Source organism: Diabrotica undecimpunctata, chromosome 7 (assembly GCF_040954645.1).
Source record: "Diabrotica undecimpunctata isolate CICGRU chromosome 7, icDiaUnde3, whole genome shotgun sequence".
NCBI lineage: Eukaryota > Metazoa > Arthropoda > Insecta > Coleoptera > Chrysomelidae > Diabrotica > Diabrotica undecimpunctata.
The window spans coordinates 52,646,766-52,665,589 of NC_092809.1; the positions used below are offsets into that span (position 1 = coordinate 52,646,766).

The 18,824-nt window shown below is 35.6% G+C and overlaps 1 protein-coding gene across 1 annotated transcript; it reads left to right on the top strand.

The window, feature by feature from the left end:
* Positions 1-1,424: 1,424 nt before the first annotated feature.
* LOC140445350 (uncharacterized) lies at positions 1,425-18,526 on the top strand. Its single transcript, XM_072537325.1, has 3 exons — positions 1,425-1,583; positions 10,815-10,923; positions 18,286-18,526. Exons 1-3 carry the CDS (start codon positions 1,498-1,500, stop codon positions 18,508-18,510), a joined length of 420 nt encoding a protein of 139 aa, XP_072393426.1. The 5' UTR covers positions 1,425-1,497; the 3' UTR covers positions 18,511-18,526.
* Positions 18,527-18,824: the final 298 nt, after the last annotated feature.

Sequence of the window (18,824 nt, forward strand, 5' to 3'; positions counted from 1 at the left end):
ATTAGAGTGGTGACAATTTGTTAGAGGAGTTTATTAGATTTATTACAGTTTCAATCATAGATTATTACAAATTTAATTTAGTTTTGTAAATTTAATAATTATTTTAATAATTTTGCATATGCACAAGATAAAGTAAAACACAACAAGCTGATGGAAATATTAACAAATATTGGAATAAACACCTGAGGTCTAAGAATTATTAGCAATATTTACTAGAATCAAACATCACCTATCCGTTCAGAGACAGGAGAATCCGACGATATCAAAATGAAACGTGGGGTTCGACAGGGATGTATACTATCACCCTTACTGTTTAACATATACTGTAAGGAAATCTTTCAAGAAGCAGTAGAGAATGTTGAAACCGGAATTCACATTAACGGAGAATGTATCAGTAACATCAGATACGCGGATGACACAATGGTATTCGCTGACAGTTATGAAGCCCTCACGGAGTTAATGAATGGAAACACAGAAGTGAGTCAGAGATTTGGACTTTCACTGAACATTAAGAAAACAAAATATATGATAATATCTAAGAATGAACAGCAAATTAAAGGAGTTAGTGTGAATGGTCGACCAATAGAAAGAGTAAAAACACGCACTCACTTTGGTACCAAAAATTGGGACCATTCCCTAGAAATAAAATTTAGGATAGAAAGAGCAAGATCTGTATTTAAAACAATGGCTAACCTTTTCAATTGACATGATTTTTCAGTACCCATAAAAATCACGTTACTACGATGTTATATATTTTCTATAATGTTGTACGGAGTTGATTAGTGAACTCTTACAGACGTTATCTGCAAGAAAATTGAGGTTTTCGAAATGTGGCTTAATCGTCGAAACCTGAAGATTCCTATATCGACCACGTCCAGGACGTTTTATTAAGAATGCAAAAAAGAAAAGAGTTGGTAACCACAATAAAAACAGTCAAAATCGAATACTTCGGTCATATTATGAGGAACAGCAAACATTTGGGTTTCTGCAAATAATTCTACGAGGAAAAGTAGAAGGTAAACAAGGACCAGAAAGGCAAAACATTACCTGGCTGAAAAATCTCTGTACGTGGTTTAACACTACAACCACAAATCTTTCCAGAGCAGCAGTTTGCAAAATACAGATTACAGACTACAGTCACTACAAGAAAAATAAGAAAACAAGCCTTTATTGTACACCGGTAGTAACATGCGGTCGAAGCGCGGGTTTGGTAGGAAGATATACATCACATATTTCGTAACAATAATATTTATTTTCGTAAATGTGTTCCTGGAATTTGTACAACATAAACTAGTAAATATTAAAGAGGAGTGCCACTAATGCAAACTAAGTAATTGTTAAAGGAACGGCTTTCATAAATTGTCTTGCATATTTCAATAATCTTATCGGATAAGTATAAATATTACATTTTAGCCACAGAAACATATAAATACATTTAGTAGAATACTACAGACAAAACATATAGTACATAAAGTTAACATTGGTGTTGGCGGTAAAATGTATATTTTTTGTCTTCTTGTTTGTATCTTGTTTCAAAATGCAGTATCCGAAGACTTGACAGATTGTCCAGATACCAGTAGAGCGTAAGTTTTTGGTTTTAATAATCAAAACTCTATTTGTTAAGTCTGTGATTTTAAATGCGCATTATTTTCTATATACCTGTGCAATAATACGTTGAGTGTATACTTATATACCTTATATTTATATTTTGCTTATCAGATAACGAACATGCCATTTTATACAAACAAACTATTATATATTGGATAAGTTGGATTCCACGCCATATAGATTAACTGATATATGATTTAAAGATAATTTTAACACCATTATTACATAAAAAGGATAATATAAATTTAAGTAGCCTATTGTATGCAGATGACTTGATATTAATCACAAAAAGAGAAAGTACAAAGTGGTGTACAGATAATTACCAAAAAGATCTAAAATAATAATATTATAAATTATTAAAATAAACACTGTACAGAAAAAAGGATATACAGGGGCCTAAATAACGTAGAAGTGGCGGCCGTAACTCAGAGACTAAGCTCACTCTGCTTCCCAAACATAATATCCCGTGTTAGATCCAGTCAGAGACACCAGAAAATTTTTAATTTCTGACTTAACTCAACCACATCATATTTTGAAGGATATGTAAAGGCTTCAATACCGGGTACCTAAGTAGTTGTTAACGCTGAAGAAACTTGAGTTAGAAGGTTAAAGAGGTTTAAAAATATGTGTCCGACCTATTGTCTTGTTAATGTTGATATTATTTTCGTTTCTCTTTTATTTTTTCATGATGTATTTTCATAGCTTTAACTCTGATAATATTGTACTAAAACTTTCTTTCATGTGTAAGTACATTTTTGGTAATATTTATGTTCTGAATAGGTCTTCCTTCTTATCTTTAAACATCTACAACATGGTTTGTTACAGTCGTTTCTGATATTTTGGTTTATTTTTGCTTTTTTCTTCCATGTTCAGCATATCTAATGTATATTGTTGGCTTACAGTGTCAATATTATCTTGAAATCTTCAAGTACAACTTCTTTTCTTGTCATAAAATAATCGATTTGTAAGTGTTATTAATCGCCTTTTCTAATCCCGTTGCTAATTCCAACATATCATCTTTACCTTCGTTTTTAGTCTAGTTCTACATGTACTGCTTTATACCCTGACTTGAATTGGATGACATGTGTATTCAAATTAGCTCCCATTATAACTTGTTTTCTAGAATTATTACTTGTTATGTCTGCTAATTAATCATATAAAGATTTTCTTTCATTCTCATCCAAATTGATTTGAGGATCATACACACAAAATTCACTACCTCCTTATATTTTTTTCTTCTTCGAATTTTTTCCAATATTAAGTTCGCGTTTTTGTCCTCTACAGCATTTCTTATGTAAGTTTTATATCTATATGCAGGTTTTAAATCCTAGATAAATCGGCTTCAACATCATCCTTTCATCTTTTTCTGGGACGGTCTATTCTGGGACCACATAGTCATGATGATACATAGTCATGTATCATCATGACTATGCTGCTGCTGACTGCCGCTCTAAATATCACTACTGCATTCAAAACATTCCTGCTACGATATTCTTGCTCTTCCCACATTTAGCTTTCTTTGAGTTTTGTCTTGCATAGTAAGTTACATAGTTACAAGTTACAATAATGAGTATCTTCCCTCTCATCACATTGCCTTAGTACTTAAGTTTTCGTCTTTTGATAGTCAATATATAGACTATTTTTGATGTAACGTTTGAATACTAAATTGTTGTAGAATGTCTACTTCATATTTGCTATTTTTTGCATTTTCTCTTCTCTCTGTATTTTTATCGTCTTCCCGTGTACATGAATTTTACAAGTAATTGGTAGTTACTTGCACATTCTGCATGTCGGTATACTCTTACATATTATATTATTGTTTTTCTTACTATTATCAAATCAATAGTTGATCTTTGGTTCCTACTAGATTCATCCCATGTGTATCTATGTATGTAATCTTGTTTATGATTAAATCGTATTCTCTACAAAATTTCAATTAGCCAACTTCCATTGTCGTTTTTAATTTCGTCGTACGATATCATATTGTAGCGAGATTAAATAAAACGAGCGGTTCGAATTTATATACATATATTTATTTATAAGTTTACAGTTCGGTACTCTCTTATCAACTAACTCACTCCTAAAACGTTACATATATATAACAAAGTTACCATGTTCTAGAATATTCTGGCGTTGTCCCACCTCTAATTCGCCTACGTGACCGGCTATTCTCTCTCGCACTCGATACATCGCGAATGTTTTCGAAGGGTATTAGAGATGCAATGCAACCGTTACCTGGGCCATGCCAAAAGTATGTTCGTAACACTGCTCCCCTCTTAAATCTGATCGTCCCGATCAGCAACTCTATAGGTAGGCACAGGATGGCGGAATCTACAGGACTCTCCAGCTCTGCATGAACCCTTTAGAAAGAAATAACAGTCTACTGACTTTGAAGGATACGATCTCATCGGGTTAATGCAACACACAGTAATTCGTACGCCGGTGTCTCGGAAGATCACTTCAAGCATTCTTCTGACAATCTTCCAGTCCAGATTATCTAGTGCATGGCCTATCTTGGGTAAGGTCAAATTCTTGATGTCGTAATTGCACACAATTTTCTTCAAATTAGTTAGAGCACGCCATATATCCTCGTAGCTTGCCCTGTCTGTATACGACTTCCTGGTCACCATATACAGCAAAGATCGAGAACCATCTTCTAATCTCAGTACTCTTCCAACTTTAGGTTGCTGGTTTTTTAACTCGTCCAAACGACCGAATTTCTTATAAAATACGGATAAGATTCCGTTAGTCATCTCAAGATCTTGGGCAACACAGTGGGCTAGAGAGACGTTATGCGGAACACTAAAAAGATCCTGCTGAACTTCTGTGGCCACGCCGAATCTAGCACTCTTTCTCTCTGCGTAATTTGACATAAATTCATTAAAGCTTGGTCGCCGGTCATCTTTGATCTCATGTTGAAGGGTTCGTGCTTCTTCTGTTTCATTTGAGCCAGCATATGGTGCAAGACGATTTATGTGAACTACTTTTGGTTTACCTTTCGGCAACTTCTTAATTCGGAATATTACGTCATTTATTTTCTTTTTAATTTCATATGGACCTTCCCATTGTCTTTGCAGTTTGGTAGACAAGCCTCGACGACGTTGTGGATTATAAAGCCAAACAAGATCACCTACTTCATAGCTTTCACTCTTGCATCGAGAATAATATTGATCTTTCATTCTGTCACTGGCTATCTGGATGTGTTGTCGAGCAAGTTCATGAATGTTGTTCATTCTTAACTTCAGGCGGTCGACATAATCTTCGCTTGCAACATGTTCTTCGGAAGGTCTGCAGCCAAACTCTAGGTCGCAGGGCAACCGAACTTCACGACCTAACATCAGGCAGGTTGGAGTCTGGCCTGTAGTTTCATTCACGGCCGAGCGATAGGCCATTAGGAATAAATGAATATGCTGGTCCCAATCTCTTTGATGTTCTGATACAACCTTGGATAGGTGTTTACCCATTGTTCGGTTCATTATCTCGACCATTCCGTCTGATTGAGGATGCAGGGGTGTCGTTCTGGTCTTATTGACACCAATCAATTTACAAACGTTTTGGAAAAGGGTTGACTCGAAGTTTCGCCCTTGGTCGGAGTGGATCTCCAAGGGAACACCAAAGCGGCTAAAGAATTCTTTAACAAGTACCTCTGCAACGGTAGCAGCTTCTTGATTTGGTATCGCATAAGCCTCAGTCCATTTCGTAAAATAATCCATGGCTACCAGGATATATTTATTTCCATCATTTGTCTCTGGAAGTGGACCTGCAATGTCGATTGCTCTTTCCATAGGACTACCAACATTGTACTGTCTTATGGGTGCCCTCTTTTTACCAGCTGGACCATAACTGGTTGCACACAGTTCACATTTCCGGCACCATCTTCTTACATCATCTTTACAGTTCACCTAATAGAACCGTTCTCGAACCTTTTGCAGAGTCTTCGTGATACCAAAGTGTCCACCTGATGCACCGTTATGCAACTGACGCAATACTTCTGACACTTTACTTTTAGGTACAATTAACTGAAGCTTAGTTTCTGTACCATCATCGTTCTCAAAGGTTCTATACAGAAGATCATCTTTCAGCACTAGGCAATTCCATTGGCTCCAGTAATACTTGACTTCTGGACTACATACACTAATGTCTTGCCAAGAAGGTCTCTCACTTCGACGCATCCAATCCAATACTCTTTCTATACATGGATCATCTGCTTGAGCGTCTTGTAGCTGTTGAGGCTGCCATTGCTCATTAATGACGGTGGTTCGTCTCACGGGGCAAAGTCGTTCTTCTAATTTAAGACAGTGATTACAATTTGCACTGCACGGCCGTCTCGAAAGGGCATCAGCATTTGAATGAACTCTGCCAGCCCTGTGTTCGATCTCGTAATCATATTCTTGTAATCGTTCTAACCATCTTGCCATCTGGCCTTTTGGATTACGAAAATGTAGGAGCCATTTTAGAGCAGCGTGATCCGTGCGAAGAAGAAACTTTCTGCCATACAAGTATTTATGGAAATGCTCACAAGCCTTCACTACGCCTAACAATTCTCTTCTGGTAACGCAATAGTTTCTTTCTGGTTTTGACAAGACTTTGCTAAAGTAAGCGATGACTTTCTCCTGCCCATCTTTGATTTGGGAAAGAACAGCTTCTATTGCACTGTTGCTTGCATCGGTGTCCAACACAAATTTTCCTGCCTGTCTAGGGTAGCTTAAAATCGGTGCGCTGATCAGAGCCATTTGTAAGTGTTCAAAAGCTCTTTGACACTCTTCGCTCCATGTATATTCTTTGCCTTCTTCTGTCAACTTTGTTAATGGCTTGGAGATATTGGCAAATCCTTTGACAAAACGGCGGTAATATGTACATAGGCCAAGAAAACTTCTAATTTCGTGTTTATCTCTTGGTACTGGCCAATCCTTAATTGCTGCAAGTTTTTCAGGATCAGCTGTTACACCATTACTTGCTACAATATGTCCCAAGTACTTCACTTCTCGTCGAAACAAGTGACATTTCTTCGGACTCAACTTCAGATTCGCCGCCCGCAATCGTTGAAAGACTTCTGTTAGATTATTGGCATGTTCATCGAAGGATCTTCCAACTACAATTACATCATCCAAATAAACCAGGCATGTTTTCCATGTTAGACCTCTTAAAACTGCATCCATTAATCTTTTAAATGTGGCCGGGGCATTACATAAACCAAAGGGCATAACTGTGAACTGCCAAAGCCCTGATCCTATCGAGAATGCGGTTTTTTCACGATCAGCTGGCTCCATGTCTACTTGCCAATATCCACTTTTCAGATCGAGTGTGGAGAACCAACGAGAACCAGAAAGTGTATCCAAAGTATCGTCTATTCTGGGCAAAGGATAACTATCTTTTTTAGTTACTGCATTGAGCTGTCGGTAGTCAATATAAAAACGTGTTGAACCATGTTTCTTCTTTACTAGGACTACTGGTGATGTCCATGGACTGTTTGATGGTTCAATTACCCCTTGTTTGTTCATATCTTTGATGATGTCTTCGGCTTCATCTCTTTTCGAAAATGGAAGTCGTCTAGGTTGTTGTCTGATTGGCTGAGCGTCTTCGGTATTAATTTTATGCTTTACTATGCTTGTTTTGCCATTGTCCTTCTTATCCATGGCAAAAACATCTTGAAATTCTATCAGCATAGACTTTACTTTTTTAGTTCGTTCATCATCAAGATCTTGGCACGTTTTAATCATCGTCTCAACAAGCTCCTTTGGATACTTAGATTTCGACGGTGGTTTCTCATTAGTATTCATGGAACAAATCGAAGCCACGGGAACACACTGTCCGATCAAAGTTCTTTTACTTAACTTAATAGCAGTTCCCTTTAAATTCATAACTCTTACAGGAACGACATCTCGAATTCTCACCAATACAGCCCCAACTTTCCTTAGTAAATCCATCCCCAATATGAACTCATCGGAGATCTCTGCAATTAATACTGTATGTTTCACTGTGGTCTGGCCAATGGATACTGACATATTAGCCTCGCCATATGTATTAATTATCTCACCAGTTGCTGTTCTAAGCTTTACTGTTGCAGGCAATAATTTAAGATGGCCTCGTACTACTTCTGGCCGTGCAATAGTTCTCGTTGCACCTGTATCTACCAAAAACGATCTACATTTATTATTGATACGACCCTCTATGTACAAGCTATGAATTCCACCTGAGGACGTAATGTTCACAGTTACTATGGGGGCTGTGTTTCTCGAGGTCGGCAGTTGCCCCTTGTTGTCGACCCGTTCTAGTTTTCCGACTGTTGTATAATTTTCTTGCAATTACGGCGAATATGACCTTCGTCACCGCAATTCCAACATCTGGGCTCGCGTCTCTTCGGCATCGTGTTACGAACTACTTTTCGTACCATTTCTTCCAGACGTTCATCGTTTGGTTCGTCGCCTTCTTCAATGGTTCTTACTCGATGACTCCGTGAAGTTTGACTAGCTGTTTCATGTTCCAAGGCAATAGCGAGCGCTTCATCTAGAACTTTCGGTCTTGCTAGTCGTAAAGCTTTCTGTAATTCACTTTCTTTTAACCCATTGACGCAGGTATCTACAGCAATTTCTTCTAAAATGTTGTCTGGTACCTCCGGATAAGCCAACCGCACTATACGAGCAACATCTGCTTCAAACTCTTGCAAATTTTCAGTTGCTCGTTGAATTCTACTTCTTAGTTGCGCCTTGTAGACTTGTTGTAGATGGGCATCTCCATAACGTTTGTCTAGTCGGGTAAACAAGGTCTGGTAACATTTTTCTTGACCCTTAGGATATCTGCAGCATCACCTCGTAAAGCAGCAGTCAAGGAAACAGCTTTTTCTTGTTCGGTCCAATGATTGGCTGTCACAATAGCTTCAAATTGTCTAAGGTATATGGACCAAGAAGACTTTCCATCAAATGGTGGCAATTTGAATCTCATATTATGTGTCATTTCGTCTCTAGGTGATTCTTCTTTCACTACCGGATCTAAGGCTATTGTATTAACTGGTGGTAGCACTTTTGTATTAGTTATCATGCTCTCTAACTGTTTGATTTTCTCTTCTACGTTGTTTACATTTTTCTGTATGTTATCGAATGTTCTTGAGACTTCTTCAAATTTCTCATTGTTTTGATTACATACTTCTTTAATTATTTGAGAAGTCTCGTCGAATCTTCTAGACACATTTTCAAATTTCTCGTCATTTTGTCTAGCTATTTCTTTAATAATTTGAGACGTTTCATTGAATCTTTCATCATTCTTTCGAGAAGATTCTTCAATTTTTTGCGAAACGTTTTCAAATTTACTATCATTTTTTTTAGAAGTTTCTTCTATCATTTGAGACGTTTCATCGAATCTTTTGGAAACAGTCTCGAATTTATTATCAGTTGTTTTAGAAGATTCTTCAATTTTTTTAAAAGTTACTTCAATTTTTTTAGAAGTTTCTTCTATCTTCATTAAAACTGCTTCTTCCGCTGACTGAAACTGGAATGTCTCTGGGTCATCTCCATTCTTGTTAAGAACATTCTTCAGTCAATCTTGGAGGATCTTCTTGGACCCGCTGCAATCTTCATCGCGTTCTTCTAGTTGCTCTCGCAACTGTTTTACTGAGAGTTGTACTAGCAGCATCTTTGGTCAGGCACACACGTACTTTTTAAATGTTCTTTCGTACAAAGATCACTACCGATCTACGCGGATGTTCCCGACGAACAATACTTTTCAAAAGTTTAAAAGTCTTTTTCAAAAGTCACTGCTGAATTTATTTCTTTTTTACTCACACCGTAACACCAACTGTAGCGAGATTAAATAAAACGAGCGGTTCGAATTTATATTCTTCTTCAAGTGCCATCTCCGCGGCGGAGGTCGGCAATCATCATAGCTATTCGAACTTTTGAGACGGCTGCTCTGAAAAGTTCATTTGATGTACATCCGTACCACTCTCAAGTGGAATTTATATACATATATTTATTTATAAGTTTACAGTTCGGTACTCTCTTATCAACTAACTCACTCCTAAAACGTTACATATATATAACAAAGTTACCATGTTCTAGAATATTCTGGCGTTGTCCACCTCTAATTCGCCTACGTGACCGGCTATTCTCTCTCGCACTCGATACATCGCGAATGTTTTCGAAGGGTATTAGAGATGCAATGCAACCGTTACCTGGGCCATGCCAAAAGTATGTTCGTAACAATATCTTCCATTTCTATGTGGCTGTTAAAATTTTTAATTAGTAGAATATCTTATTTTTTCTTTGCCTTGTATAATACATTTTTTAGTAAGTTGAAAAAATCTTCCTTTCGCTTATGGTCTGTGGGTTTTCTTTATTTATTTTTTAATAATATTTATATTCTTTTTGATGCTCTTTCATCTTTGCGAATCCTATTTCATATGTATGTATGTGTCCCTATTATTTCTTCTCCCTGAGATTCTCTTTGTGTTTCACTTAAGACTATTATATCTGTGACTAGTCTTTTGATTTCTGGAAGTATTTTATTTTGTTTACCTTTGATTCCTTATATATTTCACGTTCCTATTCAGTAATTTTTCTATGCCTAAGTCGTATATCCTTGTATTCGTCCAAATGTCCAAGGCTGTGTTAGATTGTTTTTTGCAAAATCATTTTTATCAAGCAAAATATTTTTACACACTTTTTTCTATAACTTGTTCCTCACAACTTTTATTGCGTTATCTCACATTTTTCTATTAACAATAAAACTGACTGCATTTTCATTATTTCTTTTTCCTACATACCAAAATTTGTATTCTTCATCTAGTTATTCGCCATTTATCCTTTCCACATCGTCTTTAAGATGCAAGCAATTTTTACTCTCCTTATTCATTTTAAGCGCATTTAGCAACTTTCTAGTCTTCCCTGCAAGAATTTCAAGATTCCAAAACTCTATCCTGATATTTCTAATATGTAATTGTGTTTCCTCTAAAATAGTCCGTACCCGGAAATCCAAACAGAGGCTCAGTTTAATATTTTATCTCAGAAGTTGTAATCATTTCAGTATAATTTTTTTGATTTTGGAGAAGGTCCTTCCATTATTATGGCCTAAAAATATTTTTGCGGTAATAAATTTGATGCCTAAATACCTTTTTTATCAACATCATGTTCTTTACTATTTAGCCAAGACATAACCATGTTTATTATTTCTTTACTTTAATATTAATGTAACGTTTGTATACATCATTTTAGGGTAGAAGTTGTGTTCGACAAAGTAATATCAACGTCAGTAGTGGGAACTATAATTTGTGTCCGTATTCCAGATGATGGCTTGTTACAAAATCCTATAACATGCATATCAGTAAGTAAATACACTAGTGTATTATTTCCGTTAAACTTTTTTTCTTTTATTTATTTATAATAGTAATCAAGAATGGTATTGTGTTAACCTCCAATAAAAAAGTTAAATTATTAACAGAAAGATGGGTGGAGGCAACCACTCACAACAACTTACACCGACAAGAAGGTTTCTCTCAATCCTGCTGGGGGAAAATGTTTAATTGAGAAAACGTAACATTAAAGTTGACATCATAAAATCTATGAATGTGGATATAATATTTATCAATAAGAAGACGAACTATTTAGTTTACAGTAAGAAATCTTCAGTTTGGCATTACAAAGTAGAAAAGGCAAGCATAACAAGGCCATGATCGACAGGCGAGTAAAACTGCGGTTTTGTGGCTCGTCGGTAAAGCTCGTCAGTGTATCATTGCAATACCGCGGTTTTATATACCTAAGAGCCTGGCTCGCGGCTCGTCAGTTTGTTTTATTTTTTACTTGGCTCGTCTGAACACAATATGTTAGCTGTGGACGGTTGACAATGACCGTTTTGCTCGCTAGTCGATCAGCACCAACGAGCCGCGAGTAAAACCGTCGTTCTTAACAGGTTGACTGCCACAGCGGTCATTATGCCCGCTCATAGTTCTAGTAACTCACGCCATGGCGGTCATATTGTCCGCCGTGCATTGTTTAACAAAAGTGTCTGTAAAGGGTATATGACCGCCGATTTCGTTAAAAATGCATAGGCGACATGACCGCCTGGCCTGTATGGATATGTGAGTAAATATATTTACTTACATATGCCCTATGTATTATATGTGTATACCACAAAAAAAAATTGTACATTATAAGTAAAAAATCAATGATTTTAGATAGAAATAAGTAAGTTTTTATTGAAATAATTAAAAAATAACATGGTTTTAAAAGTCATTACATTTTTAAATGTTTGAAATTAAAACAAGGCAGACAAAAATGAGGATACCCCTGGCAGTCTGTGCAATATGTAGTAACTTTTTTTACTTTGTTTTTAGATATTTCTCCTGTAGTTTTTTTCTTGTAGCAACCTCTGCAGTATTTCCTTACAGAATTAGCAATTCCATCTTTTTTTAGCAATGTATGATTTCGTAAAGTCTTTCTTGTAGTTGCTGGTGGCAGTGGTTCATCTTCAGCCTGTTCGACTTGATCATAAACGGGCCCACCTTTGACTAAGTCAGATACAATTTCTTCTCTGAATTTAGTAATCGTCATGTTTGAATTAGAAAGTGTCTTGAATACTATATAACCGTTTACAATAGTTGTACCTAGCAGAAGTTCGATCGCGATTTTACGATACCATTTTAATGATCGACGCAAAGCGGAATTATAGCTGGACATCTGGTCTGACAAATCGATTGATGATTTCCCAGCATTGTAATCAATTATAGCATCCGGTTTTCTTATGGGTCCTGAATGGCGTTCAATAAGTTAGCAACTATCAGTGTGCTTAGTAGACAAAATAAGAACATCGCGTTTATCATGCCACTTTATCACACATAAACCTTTTGAATTTTCTTTGCAAAATGTTTCGCCCTTCTTCAATGTCTTATCCAAAACCTCCTTTGGGTTACCTCTACGATTTGATCTCAAAGTTCCAATCAAATGTGTACGGTTGTCTAGTAGACGATTAGCCAGTTCAAGGCTGGTGTAATAATTATCAGTAATGGCAGTTCGACCTGCATTCAGGAGGTTTCTTGACCAATTCATCACGACTTTGGTAGGAACTGAAGCTCCTCTGTCTCTTTCTTTGCCAGCATAGATTTGTAAATTCCAAGTATAGCCTTTACCACAGCATAACTTAAATACTTTAACACCATATTTATGAGTTTTTTGAGGCATGTATTGCTTCATCACTAATCTTCCTTGAAAGGGAACAATACTTTCATCGATACAAAATACTTCTCCTGGAGTATATGTGTCTTGATATTTTCTTAAGAGTAGGTCGACAAGTGGTTGAATTTTGTGCAGTCTATCTCCCTCTTCGCGTTCTTCATTATTTGAAAAGTGCCAAATTCTGAGCAACAGCTCAAAGCGATTTCAACTCATAGCAGTTGAAGCAATATCATTACGAAATAAGGGTTTTCTGCTACAGTAATGTGATAGTGAAGGCATTTGAACTAATCCCATGTAACCCAGAAAACCGATGAACTGATACATCTCCTTTTTATTCGTTGGTTGCCAGGCGTGTAACCTCGAATTCAGTGAAACATCATTTCCTAACACTTGCTGTGTTGCATATAAATTGGTTTGATTGACTATCATATCCACTATTTCATTATCAAGAAATGCGTAAAAACAGGTAGACGGTGAAACTTGTTCTAAAGAAATAGCTGCTGCATAAATTGGGTTGAGGCCCCATGTCTCAGTAAAATCGAATTGTTGGTGATTACTAAACAGGATTTGTACATTCTGTTGGAACTGGGCTACTAATTGGTTGATCAATCACAAAATCGCCTCTATCAACCATTGGATCATTTCCAATCTCATTATTTTCTGGTAGTAACTCATCGTCGGACATATTGGTGACATCTCTAAGCGGTTCGGTTGTCAGTGGATTGATATTTACCCCATTACCAATACCTGATGGACCTGCTTGAGCTTCACAAGTATCAGTGGTTTTGTTTATATCAAACCACATTTTCTTTTTATTTGGACTAATATTTTCCTCATCGTCTGAATTAGATGATATGTCCATTTCTTCCGAACTTGGGGGTACATATAAATCTGTAGAATTAAATGAACCAAAGTCGTCATCTGTTTCTGACTCTTCTGAAATAAAACAATCTAACCTATATTTACAGAAAAACAATAAAATAATGCAGGTATTACCATCTGTTTGAGGCATTTCTCCAGCTAATTTCAATAGACGTAAAGTACGCCGATTTCTAAACATAATGCCACACCCTTGCAATAATAGTCTACACTAACTAACTAGCTAAAACGCGCGAACTATTACCTTAGCATAAGGATAGAGGTGGCCGCTACAGCTGACCGCTCTAGCGTAGACAGGTTATTTTGTCCGCCTACGCCAGAGCGGTCATTTTAGCCGATTTTAAATTTTGGCCGTAATTTTTTCTTTTAATTTATAACAAAATTTAGTTTGTAACTGCTTTGGCGCAACAGGAAAAATTAGAATTTTCAGCTTGGCAGTCAACCTCTTAAAACTGCGGTATTATGGCTCGCACGTCGATCACCCACTTTAAATGTACATAATAATGTAGGAAATGATAGTCTACGGGCTTAAAATATGCCGAATTCTACAGGGTGATTAATAACTATTTTTTACTTATTAATAACTATTAAGGTTGCCCTCATAATTCCTGTTCTTATAATATGGGGGTTTGAATACTATATAGGATATTTAACGAGTTATGACTATTGTTGTTTTTAAATCGGTATGAAAGAAACACCTTGTATATAAAGAAGAAACTCATAAATAATTATTCATTTTACAGAATAAGGTAAACAATATGTTCAAAATTTAAAAGTATGTTTAAAGTAAATTATTGACAAATATTAGTCTACAGCATGAACTGCAACAAAAGTAAATCACGATTTTCTAATATTTTTAAGTATACAGGGTGTCCCAAATCGATATGTTTTGTAGGGTATACCGAAAACTAGAGGAGATAGAAAATAAGTAGATAAAATGTCAGGGTTTATTCTTTCATCAAAGTAACGATTGTCTAATGAAATCATGAATAGCTGCCCATATTAGCGAGATACAATTTCGAATATTGAAAAATGTCAAAAACGGCAGGATTATACCAATTTATAAGAAAATTTTTAAAAAACTTGGTTGGAATATTTGATAGATATATGATATGTCAGGTATGATATGTTATATATCTAACTTAAGTTGTTAAAGCCATTCTGCAAACACATTGTTCACTTGATATCACGTTAAAGACATTTTTAGAAAAAACAACACTTAGTAACACATTCTAAATTATTTGTATTTTACATGTTTCTTTTTTCTATCTTAATATAATCGTTAGCCTGTCCCCTTTTATTTAACACATCAAACGCTTCAATAGGACAAATACCAACAGAGATATGATGTAATGCCCTTTTGGTTAATGAAGTTACCAATGTTTTTCTATCTTAACGTATTCGCTATCCCTTCTCAATTTTAATGATATACATACGTCAGAATACAACTTAAATCCCATCCTAAAATGTCGCACCTACACACCTGTTTTACGTCAGCTGTCGGTTGGCTAATGGTTTCAGTCTAAATAATTTGTCAACTAATGTGAAATTATAAACGACTAATTACTAGCGCTGACTAACGGATAATAATTGAACTATGACAGTCAGCAATGTAGATTCCTTCGACGTAATGTATAACGTCAAAGTAGGAGGAGCTTACACTGCTGTTGAGATAAAAAAATTTTTAGGTCCAAGTGCCCCAACTACTCTTTTATGATGAGGATTAGTATCCTCATAATAAAATGTTAACAAGAAAAACTTAAAGACTCAACATGAAGTCCACTATAAATATTTTATTTGCAGATTAGCTTTAACAATTGAAAATATATATTTAATATGTCATATCAGGTGATAGAGAATTAAAAACGTTGTCCAATAGCAAATTGGCCAAATAACTCATATTAATCTCATATTAATCTTAATTTCCTGAATTTTTATAGTTTCACCGTGTATAACTTTAAAAACTATCGATTATTACCTAAACTAGTTTGTTTAACTTCACGCAAACTATAGAATGGCTTATAGTTAGCGAAGAAATGTTTGCAATCTTTTCTTTGGTTCAAATTATATTTGCCAGCTTTCAAAAGTTAAAGGATTTTGTTCTATGCAGAGGGCAATACACTTATTTGATTAATCGTAGCATTTTAGTGAGATCATAAATATAGCTTTCCGACTAGTTTGGGACGCAGCCTATTACAAATTTTTACCTCAACAACAACTATACTGTAATAATGCAGTAGCTGTCAATAAAACTATATTTTACTCCACGACTTCAACATTTTATTTTATCATTGTGAATCGAGAAGAATCGGACACAGGGCATTACATTCGAACTGTTTAATGTAAATGAGAAAAGTGAAAATATATAAGATATCCCATATAAAAAAAACATAAGTTGGTTTTTTTTCTTAGAGAGATCCCCTAAAGAACTTTTTTGTACACCGCTGAACCCTGCCATAATATTTCTGTCAAAAGTTCTAACAAAGTTTTTAAAAATGTTTCTTAATAAAGGAAACATATACCTAACCCTCTAGTTTTCGACATTTTTCAATAATCGCCCTCTATATCACTGATGTGGGTAGGTATTGAGTTGATTGGACAGTCGTTACAATAACGAGAAAACACGTCATGGCATCTCAAACCTTTTTTCCTATTTCATATAGTTTTCGATATACCGTACCAATTAGGGACACCCTATACGACCCCATATTTTGTTTTGTTAAAATATTTCATTTCTGTTACTCTTATTTTTATGATCTTTCTCTCTACCTAACCTTATTATTTTCCGAGATATTTTTAGTTTTCTTCAAATTTTTCGGGAATAGCTTAAATTTGTATGAGTAGAAATATTTTATTCTTGTGTAATAATATACCAAAATTATTTTAATTTAATAAATAACTAATATAAACTATAAACTATAGCAATATTCATTAAATGTAACAATTATTGTGATTTTTTTTTATTTAATTTAACGTGCTTGTGACAGCTTCGGCCATTAGCACGAGGCACCGTGGATACAATTATATATAAGGTACAATTACATATTATAATATACTACAGTTATATATTATTTAGTAAGTTTTTTAGCTTCAGGAACTGGATAGCTGTGATGAATTGGCTCTGGTTCGATAATATATCTGTGATGTCGCCCTTTATGCCCAGTTCTTGGCGTCGTTTATTGTAATGAGGGCAGTCCACAAGGATGTGTAGAAAGCTTAGTGGAGATTGGCAATAGTGACAGATTGGCTTAGGTGTAGAATTCATTAGGTGATCATGTGTAAATCTGGTGTGACCGATACGCAATCTTCTAGCAACAACCATCTCATTTCTAGTTATACCAGGGATAACGAACCGCTCAATCGTCTGATCTATTTGGTGTAAAAATGTGGATTGTTTCCAATGATTCTGCCAGTAATTTCGTACGAGTTTCTTTATACTAGTTTTTAGGTCACTGGCAATTTGTATATTATGTGGTGTACAATTGGATACAGCAGCTTCTTTGGCAAAGCGATCGGCGTTGTCGTTACCCATAATCCCGATGTGGGAGGGAATCCATATGATAGTGATATGGATGTCGTGGATGGTAAGATTTTGGTAAGTGTCATTGATTTTTTCTACAAGAGGGTGATTAGTAAATAGATTATTGATGGACTGGATAGAGGCAAGGGAGTCTGTACAGATGGCAATATGTTGATTGGGTAATGTACAGAGTTTGAAGGCTTGGTAAATAGCATACAGTTCACCAGTGTGAACGCTGCATGTGACAGGTATTTGACATGAACTAACGACTGTTTCCGTAGTGGTAACCGCAGAACCAACCCCCGTTTCGCTCTTTGATGCGTCAGTGTAGAGTACCCGATCGAATTTCTTAAAATTAAGAATTTCTAGTAAGGATTTCCTAATCAAATCCTGGTTGGTTTCTGCCTTACTAAACTTTGTAAGTGACACATGAAATTTCGGTAAAGTTTTGGTCCAAGGAGAATTCTGCGGGATGGGGAGAGGGTTAGTTAGGGATAAATTTATATGTGGTATTAAAGTTGGAAGTAGGAGGGCGATAGTGTGTATGCTTGGAGCAGGAGGGTGAGTACTAGTATAGTTGGGTAATATCAACAGTGTGTGTACTGGATTAGAAAGGTTAGCTGAAGTAGAGGCAGCATAAGAAAAGAGGAGATATTATCGCCTAAGCCAAAGAATTATTGTGATTAAATATCTAGAAAATAGGAATAATAGAAAATCTAGGAAATAGGTCTAAAGTAAATCATAAAACATAATGACGGTATTAGATTTTTTAGATAGATTTATTCCACATGCCGTTCATCATGGTCAAAATGCATGTGGAATGCAATTTTAGATTCCCTTACCGAGTAATTCATCAAGCTGTTTGCTTCGCAAGTTTTAGGAAGCACGGTGGTAAAAATTTGAATTCGGTTTCGCCAGGTAGAAATAGTTTGATTTCTCTTTTTGTCTAAAGTAAATGTTCAAAATGTTTAACTCCACGGGAGAATATCACTTTCTACATTATTTCTGTATAACTTTTTCAGATGCTCTGTACCATAAGAAATTATCCACCAATGTCACCCGAAGAAGTCACCCCACTTATACACATTATGCTTATTTAATACTAAAAATTTTCAGGTTGTGGACAATCGACGGAGTAATAACACACCCGTAGTACAAGCAGGAGGTGTTGGTTATCCTTATGCTATAGTATCGGTTTATCCAAAAATGACAGAACTGCTTAGCTACAGAGTAGTTGCTTTCATAGATCCTGAATATAAACTAGTTAAAGAGGATAAAAAGAATGGGCTTTCGGAAACATGTTTGGATAGTACAAATTTGCATTCACCTACTCATAAATAAATAATTTGATAAAATATTGTTTACTTTTTATATCCTATAACTATATATTATTTTAGTCAAAGACCTTCAACAAATAACACGGTTTACTTAAATGTTAGTATAGTTTGGTTCAAGATCTAAGAAATTTGGCCTGAGGCTGGTGGGATGACGCAGTCGACCGCAGTATTATAATAATGAACAACACCTATTCCTAATCCTTTGCAATGGGAAGCAATAGTTTTGGAACAGCTTACTAGGACCGGACATTATATTATTTACAAAACTGACTAGTTACCTATCAGTGCAAATAAATTAATAAAATTAAAATTTTTACA

Bases quoted from the DNA above. Each gene is read 5' to 3' on its own strand.
- LOC140445350 (XM_072537325.1), top strand. From the start codon at position 1,498: ATGTATATTTTTTGTCTTCTTGTTTGTATCTTGTTTCAAAATGCAGTA. The intron at 1,584-10,814 runs GTAAGTTTTTGG...ACATCATTTTAG, and splicing joins TGTCCAGATACCAGTAGAGC to GGTAGAAGTTGTGTTCGACA. The intron at 10,924-18,285 runs GTAAGTAAATAC...AAAAATTTTCAG, and splicing joins ATCCTATAACATGCATATCA to GTTGTGGACAATCGACGGAG.